The sequence below is a fragment of the Bufo gargarizans genome, chromosome 3 (assembly GCF_014858855.1).
Source record: "Bufo gargarizans isolate SCDJY-AF-19 chromosome 3, ASM1485885v1, whole genome shotgun sequence".
NCBI lineage: Eukaryota > Metazoa > Chordata > Amphibia > Anura > Bufonidae > Bufo > Bufo gargarizans.
This window is the reverse complement of record NC_058082.1, coordinates 481,069,571-481,081,681: the sequence shown is the minus strand read 5'-3', so window position 1 is coordinate 481,081,681 and position 12,111 is coordinate 481,069,571. Positions and strand designations below refer to the sequence as shown.

Sequence of the window (12,111 nt, the reverse complement as noted above, 5' to 3'; positions counted from 1 at the left end):
GCTAGGTGACAAGCGAACTGCTGCAAGGGTCATTACCCAGCTTTCCCAGATGTCTAAAAGGCAAACCCCCCCCAAATTAAACCGTAATACATTCCCCCTTAGGGCAGGAATAAGTAGATTTAAGGTGCATTTAGACGCACCAATTATTGGGGACGCTGTTCCTGCAAACGGTCGTTCCCGACAATCTGCCCATCTGAATGTGCCGCCTGATCACCCAATGAATGAGTTAAACACTTGATCCTGTCGCTCATGCAGACACCACCGATGACGGCTTCTGGGCAGAAGATCGTGCGGTCTAAACAGCGATCTGCTGCTCGAAAGCCATGATTCTATATGAGGTCGAGGGATCGCAATAGCCATCACTCATCCTCATACTGTGAAGGAGATCGCTGCACGTAAACGTGCGGTCTCCTTTACCGAGCAGCCGACTGTCAGAAAGGAGCGCTTCCTTCCCGACATTCGGCCGCTGCATCGCCCGGTGTAAACCCAGCTTTAGGCTGACCCTACACGGTGATGTATCATAGGTCTTGAAGATCTCAATGCGACATGCAACACGCTGCAAGGGTGACCGTCACGGAAAACCCAACACTGTTGCTATCACAGAACACGATGCAAGACGCTTGCCACCGCGACTTGCCTGCGAATTGTCCGAGAATTGTTTGGGTTTTTACAGCCAGATCACAGCTCGAAAATAGTTGTGCGACAACAATTTGCAAGAATGTTTTTTTTTGGTTGTGCAACTTTTCAGAGACTTTTAGTCATGCGACACGTCACCATGCAGCCCGAGCCTTACTGTTCAGAAAAGCTGGGTGAAATTTCTGAGAATTTTCTACTAATGACCAATCTTCTGGAAAGGTCATCATTATCTGATCTGTGGTGGTCCAATACCCTGAGCCCCACTGATTAGCTGTTTGACATGTATAGCGTCTGTGCTTGGTACTGCGTTCAGCCCCATTCACGTCAATGGGGCCGAACTGTGCCTAGGCCACATGACTGATGAACGTGACGTCACTGGCCTAGGCAAAGCTGGAGAAGGCTACGGCGCTACTGTGAGGCCCGGTGCCTACTCAAACAGCTGATCGGCGGGGGTCCCGGGTGTCAGACCCCAACCATTAGATACTGATAAACTATGTTCAGCACAGACGGCACGAAAACACAAGGACTTCTCTTTACTGGTAATTTTCTTTTTGACAAAAGCACTTATGAATTTGACAACTGAACGCTCCTGCACACCGGTAGATAAGATGGCGACCATGATGTTCTGCCTGATTTGCTGCGACATAAACGGCAAGGTGAACTGGAGCGTAACCATTAAGGAGGGAAATGAGTGCACTACACTTCCCTTTCAAGTGCACAAATAGTTCTTGAGGTTATACGCCTTTCAAGCGTCTTTACCTTTGCGTAGTCCAGTGGTAGCTGGTCTTCTGGACACTTGAAAACACCTTCACTGAAAACCAAGAGAAAAGAAAGTTAGAGACACCGTCCCTTTAAACCTGCTTCCTGCAGACTGAATTATCACACATTGTACATGACATGCTATAAGCCTGTACAGTTACATGACATTTATGACCCAGAGAGATATACGGTATTTCTCATAGCTCACATAGTGCTGACACAGTGCACAGGGCTGTACACAGGCTGTAATCATCTGCAATCTAATTCTCACACACAATAGAGGACCCGTCACCTCTCCTGATTTGTCTGTTTTAGTAACTACTTGCATTCCCCATTGTAATAACAACTGCAGGAGCATCAATTCCTATGACCCTGCCCTGTGCCACTCCTCTATGATTCCTGCTAGAAGTTATAAATGAATTACTTGCAATTTGCAATGAAGGTCCAGATGGATGTTACCAGTTGGGGGGGGGGGGGGGGGGGGTGTCGCTGCATAGTCTGACATTGGCAGCACTGATTGGATAGGGTCAGACTCCCCCCCCCCCCCCCCCCTTCCAACCAGCTGGCAAACGCCACCTGGAGACATATTGCAAAGTGCTATCAATTAACGTATAACTTCTAGCAGAAATAATAACAGAATGACAACAATAAGCGGAATGCAAGTAGTTACTAAAACAGACATGTGGATGCTGGGTTACCTATACAGTGGTGATATCAGTCATTTAAATCCTGCCTATGATGATAATGAGAGGGCTACTGAAAAGTCTTTACTTTAATAACCAGTGCGAAACCTGCACGATGTTATATATTTATTTATTATACACACTTATATAGCGCTACTAATTCTGCAGCGCTTTACAGACATTGTCATCCAACTGTCCCCAATGGAGCTCACAATCTAAGGTCCCTATCAGTATGTCTTTGGAGTGTGGGAGGAAACCGGAGAACCCGGAGGAAACCCACGCAAACACGGGGAGAATATACAAACTCCATGCAGATGTTGCCCTTGGTCGGATTTGAACCTAGGACCCCAGCGCTGCAAGGCACCAGTGCTAACCACTGAGCCACCGTGCTGCCCATGTTATATTTATTAGTGTGACATGGAAAATTAAAACAAAAATGACCAAAATTTCTGAATATTTTTATATTAATTTGTCTTTATGCAGCATGAAACAGATAATCAAATCTCTACACGTAACTATATGATATACATAATGGAATGAGTCTTTTATACTTTTACTGCACCTAAAACCGATTTAAGCATAAATTACAGGCCACGCGTTGTTAATGTTCCCCCTTCATGTGCTGATCTGAATTTAGAGACACAACTCAAGCTTTTGAACGTTTTCCAAAAATGCCCAAGATGGAAGAATATACTGTATTTATAGGGCAGATAATCTTTAGTGGCCAAAAATCTGCTTTGAAATAACCTCTAGTCATAATCCTGCTTCCCTTCAAGCAAATGAGTTTGGTTTTCATCTCTTTCATCAAAGAAATGACTCCCTGGCTTGGGTGTACTTGCTCTACTTAATGAGGGGAACGCGCGGAGAACATACAGCACTAACTCCACCAGACAGTTGGCCCTTAGGCTTTTTCTATAATGTAATAAAGTATAATTAATGTGTATCACACGCAACTGTATTGAATGAGACGTTACTTGAGGATAATTACAGTATCAAGAAATTATATTATTGGAAGTTATGTCAAATAAATAGCGCATGAAAAGCAATTTGGCATGGCACAACCCTGAACTCGGGCTACGACGCACTTCAGGGGAGGTTACGTGACACCACCACAGTCATTACACGAGCGCGTGAAAGCAGATTAACTCCTGCCGTTATAAAACTGAATGCTGCTCCTTCAAAATTACTCCCAAAGTTTTAGGCACAGACAAGACACATAGCCATGGAAGTTTTATAATGGGATGGATTTGTGCTAAAGAACCCCCTCTTATTTAGAAGAGCTGGATGATAACCAGTATGGCCACCAGTACAGCTACCATAGGGGTTGTCATCCAGTTTCCTAGTTCGTAACTGGCTGTGCACAGGATTTACAAAAGATGGAAAGGTAGTTTGTGTACTCTACCTAACAGAATCAGGAACAGGCATACCTGGGGTATGGAAGTCTATCAGGGGTGCACCACCAATGAGGCCAGGTGAGGCGATCTCCTCAGGCAGCACCAGGGCTAGTGGGGGACAGTGGTAGGGCCATGGGGAATGAGCGCTTTCATTGTGACAGGGGATAGGTTAAGAAATTGGCATTGGGAAGCGGGGGCGTTATAGTTTTTGCATCAGGCAGCAGAAAGGCTATACGCCACCCTGAAGGCAATATTGCAATTACATTTATTTTTTCAGATATCTCCTGGTGTCTTAGTTATTTAAAGAAGACCTGTCATAACTCAACACTTTTTATTTTATTTACTAAATAATTGCATCCAAAAACGAAATAATCCTTCCAGAGCATCTAGTCTTATGATCCCATGTTGTAGAGGTCTACTAATAAAATTGATAAGTGTGAGCCCAGTCTTAGATCCAGAGCAGCATGGTGGCCCAACATCAACACCTACTTGTCCCTGATCTGAAGTCTACCATAAGATGGAGACCCCACTACGTGGCCACTACAGTTTGACATCTACCACCTGGATTGAGAAGGTATGGATGCAGTGATAACATTCACGTGTATGTGATCACATTAAGGTTTTGCTCAGTCAGTTCCATCAAAAGGAACTTGAATACTAATGGTTTTCCACAGGAAATGTGGGTGCCATAATCAAGACTTTCAGAAAACTCAACAGATCGTGAAGATACCTTCCATCCATCTTTACACACCGGGTCATGTAGACATCGCAAGGAGGATGTGCAAGAGCTGAACTTTCTTACAAGACACAAGTTCCTCACAATGTGATCCCAATTACAGAGCACATCTGGACTAGCTTGCAGATGCTGCTGTGATCTACGTTGCCAGCTGGCAGCTAAAGGCTTTTGTTCTGAACTCTCCCCCCTTTCTTGTAACTTCCTCCCTCCATAAGCAAATACTGTCCACACTGCACCACTGTGCTTGTTTGCTTTATACAATGGGCTACGTGTACTTAGCTTCTCCTCCCGACTGCATCATGCAAATCACAAGCCCCAAGTGGACACCACGGCTGAAGAGCACTCATTGTAAAAACAGGGTGTTGTAAATAGCATTCTTCTCACTGTACTTATTTGCTGTTCTCCATAGTACTTTGGATAGCTTTTCTTTTTACATTGATGTTACATTTTAACACTGTATAGATATTTCTCTTAGGCTGCCTTTAGTCGGCCGTATGTGGTCCATCAGATGTGGTCCAAGTTTCCCAGACCGACTATGGCTCACGTGACCTATGATGCTCTGAGTTCCTCCCATACTCGCAGCATCATTTGCACCCGCGGTTGGCCAGGAACTCACAGCATGACAGATCACTACGATCCTGTGAGTTCAGCTCACACAACCGCGTCTGTAGTACAGTCCACAAACCAAATGAGCTCAGAAATATGGATGCCTTCCATGTACAATCTTTTTTCACGCCTAAAAATGACTATTCTTGTCTGCAAAACGGAAAAGAATAGGACATGTTCTATTATAATTTGCGGAACGGACATACGGATGCAGAAAGCACACGGATGACATCTGTGTGCTGTCCGTTTTTTTGTGGACCTATAGAAATGAAGGGGTCTGTGCGTAATCCGCAAAAAATGCGGATCAGACACGGATGCAAAATACTTGTTAATCCCTTCCACTACCCATACCCAAAACAATTGATTTTAATAGGTGTTCTACAATGCTGCTTCCCCCCTACCTTCCCAGGGTAGGTCCACACAGAAAAGACGCACCGGCACCTCCAGTCAATTTCCTCACCAATTTCATGCACATTTTTTCTGCAGCATGTAGAGGAGATTTGGTAAAATGGTGGTTCTGTATTAAGCTGGGAATTTTCTGTTTGCAAAATCAGGACGGAATAAGCACAGAAAATCCCCTAACCCACAATCTAAAATGTGGCTGTCGAAACCAGACAAACCCAGTAAGTATACAAAAATGCATTACAGCCTGTAGTCCAAAGACAAGTTCACATCTCAGGCAGCAGATCCGGCATTGACTGTAATGAGCGGTGATCTGACTCTTTCTGGCATAAATGCTGCATTTCACCTGGACAAAATACGGTGCATGCAACGGTTATTAGCCAGGCCGACAGCTGGCATTTGTCGCAGATATAACATATAAAAATAAACTAAATAAAAAATTATAATAAAAAAAAAAAAAAAAAGCACATGACTCCTTAGTTTCAATCAGTGTAATAATAAGGGGTTTACATAAGTAGCCAAACCTGGGGTGGGCCAAATAACCAGCCACAGAATTACACACGGAGGCGAAAAATGATGGAATAAAACTAGACAGATATCTGAGTATAAAAACAAAATACAAAGAAAATAAAAGCTAAAGAGAAATGTGCGATCCGTTCTAGAATAATACAGAAGCTGTTGAGACAGTCATGTGCATGGAGAGCTGGCGGTCAGCCTCAATGTCTCTCCTGCTGGTTACAATAGCCCTACCAAGCTAATATTTAACTTTATCCCTTGCAGAGAAAATAAATAATTGCACTAACCTACCGCCATGTGAATGGCCAAATACAAGGACACCCAGGTTACTGTAACTTTAAAGCAAACATTAGCATTCTTTTTTCCTCTTGAACTGGAACAGAGTTCAGTGCTCAGTAAGAATCCTTCTACCCACCTCAGAGATCAGAAGCAGAGACTAGAAAACCACAGTGGTGACAGCACCGGGACCAGAAAGACCGGCTGTAAAAATGAGCTGCGGCCAGCGCGGTGTAACAGTCAGAACCCCCGGCATTACTGTGCTGCACATACCTTCACATCTCCTGTCTTCTGTCAGGGGAATAGGGCCCTCCCCGAGTATGTCACTTTCTAGATATGACACATAAGAATGCAGCTAGCATAGCACACCCAGTACAAAAGGGCAAACAAGGTAGACTACATCTAGAAGTCAAGTGTCTGATGAGAAACTAGTGGGTAAGTGCCACTTTATAGACAACTTTTTAAATTTCGACTTTCTTGAATATTCAACAAAACTTGTATGAAGAAAACTGCCTCACTAGTGCCACCTATAGGTAATTAGCCTGTAAGTCAATGTCCGACTCATTAAAGAGTCCTAAAACCTACTAGGTATATCAGTCAAAGAAGAGATACTGTAGATGGCCGTTTTGGTGTCCCTGCTCCTCATCAGTACAGAGTAGGGTACTGTTTGGAGTGAGATGTCCTTGACATCTTGGGGCTACTGGTTCTCCTTACGCTGATCCAGCTGGTCTGGTTTTGGCTGATATTCCTAGTCGTGTTTGAAGGCTCTTTATAGGTAGCACTAGACAGGCAGTTTCTTCCTTCTGGAGGAGAGCTAATTTGCATAGTTCTTGCTGGAGTTAATTGCCTGTAATCCACCCTACACCAGCTTGACCGCCATAAGGAGAACCAGTGTTCTGGAGTTCAATGAAGCCTATAAATGCCTTATTAGACTGCACAATAAATCAGGTGAATTATCAGGAACAAGTGTTAATAGGTCCCGATAATTGGCTCGTATAATTGAGCAAGTCGATCAGTCCCTTGTTCATTAGCTGATGGGCATCCTTCATGAGGATGAAAGATGACCGATTATCAGCAGCACATTGTTGTCTCATCAAGAATGTTCTGCCAATAATGAACAGAACATACATTCCCACATTCAGTTTGCATCAGCCTGTGTAATCAGGCCGCTGCCAACAAATGCTGATGGCTGTGTTATCATCCATTGGCGCTTGCACTGCCCGAAGATCAGGTAGTGTAATACCAGCCTAATTCTTTAGGTTTATGAATGGGAACCTGTCACCAGATTAAGAATAAGACATCATCAATACAATGGCCATCATAGTTAACCTAGTGGGCACAGTTGCATCTACTTTATGACCCCCCGGAAGAGCAAATCAAGTCAGGAGAAACCTGTACTGTTCTTGTTCACTTGGAGTTATTGGATTGGGTAACCCCTTTAAAAGGCCCCTCACACTGAATACACTTACCTGGCTCCCTGCGCCGCTCCTTGTCCCCACACCGCCGCTGCTTCACCTTGTGCGCGGATGAAAACATCCGGTGTCGGGAAGGGGGGGGGGGGAGCAGCCAATGGAAGGCGGGGACGAGCCTCACTAGCATCGTGGGTGACACTAAGGAGGCTCATCCCCGCCTACCATTGGCTGCTAGACCCCCCCCCCCCCCCCAATACCCGGATGTTTTCATCCGGGCACGGGGAGAAGCCGCAGCGCAGGGAGCGGGGTAAGTATATTCAGTGTGGGGGGACCCAGCATATCGGGGGGCTTTTTATAGGATTGGATAATCCCTTTGAGGCTGCAAGGATAGGTGTCATATGACTCTCCCTTATCTGTGCTAAATGGCCTCAAGGGGGGGGGGGGCAAGAATCGAATCCTAGTCAGTGGGTTGGTGGAGATATGAAGTTCCTCACAGACTATAACATGATGCAATATAGATCTCTGATAATGATACATTATGAAAACTGCCCTGGACAGATGAAGGACTATCCAACAAAGAAATGATGCGTAGTGACACATTGTAGCCGATTCAGCAAGGTATACAATCATGACGTGACTGCTTTAAAGATGGGGCGAACAGTTGACCCGTTAGCCCAGTAAACGGTTACCGTCGAGAGGCTCCGAGACGAACGCAGCAGATGTAACACACTCTTCAAAGTCCTAAAAAATCTGTGCCAGGCAGCTGTTCGTCTCCACACCCAAGAATGCCGTGGGAATTCTTTTTTGGAATCTCCACTTTTGTTAAGAAGGGCCAAATCTTCGTCCTGCCAATCACCTGCTGCATAACGGGGGGAACCCCAGTGGAAACATTACATAAGTCAATACTCAGGCACCTGTCCTATGAAGGGCCGTCACGCAATTCACAGGAATATAATAGAAGCAAGTCTTCAGTCGCAAAATACATTCTGCTCTAAATACGGTGCAGAAGGAGCTGTCTGTATGGGCCGGTACGTGTACAGATGTAATATTCAGGCACAGTATAGCAGCACAGTTTGGGTGCCCGCTAACACCTCTGCTCTTCAGTACTCCTCCCTTTTTAATACAAGCATCTCCAGTCTTAAACCGTTTTGCTGAAGGCTAGACAATAAGCAGACCACGTAATTGGCAGTTACCTCTCAGTTATCCAGGTAACGGAGAACGTAGGTCCACATGTGTCTGCAGATGCCCGGATCCCAGGGGACGATCATATGGAGTTTATATTAATTCCACTTTGCAAGTCAAATGCTGACAAAATGGCCAGGCTCACAAAGTCCTGCACACATTACCAGGATGCACACGAAGACGAGCGGAATTCTAAGCAGATGAGGTTTCTCTTCTTTTTGGAGTTTTATAATTAACCCATTCCCAACTCCACTACCTCTTAACTAGCTCTACCATTCTCAGGACCTCTTTAAGGCAACTATCCATTTCTGAAATAAATGATGTCAAAGTACCCGAAGGTTATAATCATACTCGTACTGTATCTATTACAATCACATCAGCAGGAGAGTACGAGTGACCACTTTAGGCATGGCCTGTAGTACGAGTGACCACTTTAGGCATGGCCTGTAGTACGAGTGACCACTTTAGGCATGGCCTGTAGTACGAGTGACCACTTTAGGCATGGCCTGGAAACCCAAGTTTCAGACCAATGAGCTGCCTGTGGGAAACATGTTATGAGCTGCCTGTGGGAAACATGTTATGAGCTGCCTGTGGGAAACATGTTTCATGTGCGACTTCACTGCATTATAATGATTTATAATGCTGTGTGTCCCTGCCGACATAAGATGTAATGATTTGTACTGACAGCATTATGTCAGTACAATTCACTACACATGATGTTGGGAGGGTGTTTCCTGCAGGCAACTCTGAAATTAGCACCACATACACCACAGGTTTAGGACCTAAGAAATATGGGTCCAGAAAACCCTTAACCTGTTATAGAGAGTGAACTGTAAGGGTGATGACCCCCTTGCATATTGTAAATTAGATATATGAGATAATAGGGGGGGTCATGAATCAAAGCTGTGTGCACCATACGGGCCCCTTTTTCCAGTCCACCTACACATCCTTAGGGCTCGTGTGCATTCCGCATTTTGCAGAACGGAAGTGCCGGCCCCTAATAGATCGGTCCTATCCTTGTCTGTAATGCTGACAATTGTAGGACATGTTGTATTTTTTTGTGGAATGGCGATGCGTACACGGAATGCACACAGAGTCATTTCTGTTTTATTTATGGCTCTATTGAAGTGAATGATTCTGCATATCATAAAAAAATAAAAATATGGAACGGACACGGAAAAAAAAACAAAAAAACGTTTGTGTGCTTGAGCCCTTATAACGCATAACCCATCGTTTTCTTTTCCTTTACTAAAGACAGTGAGACCCTTGGACCGATAACCACTACCTCAGCCCAGCAGCCAGATCCTGGTGTCACACGGACGGCCTCAGCCAGAACAGGCCTCAGCAACACCGAGCGCCAATTACTTGTGTCAGAGCAGAGACTATCCAGAGCGCAGAGACAAACAGAGGATCCATTTAATGAGCCCAGAAATAATAGTGACCTTTCCAGCCCAAAGTCTTCCAAGTGATTACCTCATCCCATCATGTGCTGGCGAAACACACTGCCACAGAGGAGCATGTTCAATGTATACAGCTGCTTCAGAAGTAACCCTTGCATTATCAGAGCCGAGCATCAATGCTATGCTGAAAGGGTTGTGCCAAGTATTAACGTTAGCCCCCATCCACAGAACTAAGTGATGGCTGGGGGGTCTGTCGATCCTAGAATGGGGGTCCCATTCCCTGTCCTGATGGAGCAGCAGGTCGAGCATGCTCCCTGCCGCTCCATTCATTCTCTATGGAACTACCGGAAATAGCTGAGGGCTGTATTTGGCTATGCTACCTCCTGCATGCCCATGGAGACATGGGACTCCTGTTCTCAGGATTAGGTGGGGTCCTAGAGGTGGGACACCTCCACGATCAGCTATCCCCAATCCTGTAGATAGGGGATCATTTTAATAATTGGCAAAACTCCTTTAATGAAAAAAAATGTAAAGATAAAATATTTTTCCAGAGGTGATAAGACTGAGGCCCCTTGCAGACGAGCGTTAGCGGATTAGGTCCGGATGCATTGCGGATGCGTTCAGGGAAAAATGCGCAATTTCGCAAGCAAGTACATTTAGTTTTGTTTGCGATCATGTTCAGTTGTTCCGTTTTTATCGCGCGGGTGCAATGCGATTTACATGCGCGTGATAAAAAACTGAATGCTTACAAACATCTCTTAGCAACCATCGCTTTATGCCTCTGGACGCAAGCCAGAATACTTCCATTCACAGACATCAAGCAGAGATACTGAAAACGGTTAGATATAGATGAATAAAGTATATCAGAAATGTAACACCACACCACTAATAAATATTAAATGATATCTTTATTCAAAATACATCTGTAAAATATTACAATGATACACACTACATGATAATAATACTCAACAATTGGATCCCGATGTGGCAGTAGGTGGCGGATCAATAGCGGCCCAGATCACATGGTCAACAGAACATAAAGTCCACATGGGTTCAAATACATGATGAATATCAGTCCCTCCTTGCAACTTCATGTCTCCAATACACATGCCATCAAAGTAAGCAAGTCAAAATGGTTATGGGGGGCGCCAAGATAAAAGCCCCCCACCACCTCATTTAATCCACAGGTAGACAAGAGTCAATCCTGTCTATATGAGCCACAAATGCAATAGTCAGATGGCCGGTATGTCAGAGCATTGAATACATCACAGGAGACAATTCAAATAAATATAGGCCGCAGCGCTATCGAACCACCACCGCTTCCCCGACGTACGCTTCGCCCTTCAGCTTCCTCCAGGGGACAATATTGTAATATTGGGTATATTGTTTGGTGAATTATACCAGAAATGTGCAAACAATGAATGAAGGTTTCTTTACCAACCCAGAAAAATAAAAAAAAACTCTCATTTGTCAGCTCAAATGTGTATAAATAGCCCTTTAATAGACATGCATTGTTCTATTCTTCCATTCTTGCCATGGCCTGCAGCGCCTCCACTTCTTCTGATGCAAGAGCCGCCCGGCCGCCATATTTGCCAATCATTATGATGTGGTGTAATGTAAGCACGCAACATTTACACAGTAATTACAAGGGCGGAAACATTACATTTGGATCTATTCAGATGGCAGTTTTGCTGATATAGGCAGCTCGTACGACGACTTCCCCCTGCGGTGGATCTGCAGACACTATAGGAGTATGGACACTTCTTTGTATAGCGATATTAAATGGGGCGGCAGTTCTAAGATAAGGCTACTTTCACACTAGCGTTAAAAGAATCCGGCAGGCAGTCCCGGCAAAGGAACCGCATGCAAACGGAGATCATTTGTTTCCGGATCCGTCTGACAAATGCATTGAAATACCGGATCCGTCTCTCCGGTGTCAATCAGAAAAACGGCTCCAGTATTTATTTTTTCACATTTTTAAAGGTCTGCACATGCACAGACCGGGAAACCGGATCCGTTTTTCCAGAACAATTTGGTACCGGATTTGGCAATAATACATTTCAATGGATCCGGCATTCTGGCAAGTGTTCCGGAATTTTGGCCGTAGAA

The 12,111-nt window shown here is 44.7% G+C and overlaps 1 protein-coding gene across 1 annotated transcript in view; it reads right to left on the bottom strand.

Annotated features, from left to right (window-relative positions):
- The window catches only part of TRAF4 (TNF receptor associated factor 4), a 38,920-nt gene that overhangs the window by 10,756 nt on the left and 16,053 nt on the right, over positions 1 to 12,111 (bottom strand). Inside the window, exon 2 of the mRNA XM_044283801.1 lies at positions 1,396 to 1,447. Coding sequence (XP_044139736.1) covers positions 1,396 to 1,447 — 52 coding nt within the window. The remainder of the gene's footprint in view (positions 1 to 1,395; positions 1,448 to 12,111) is intronic.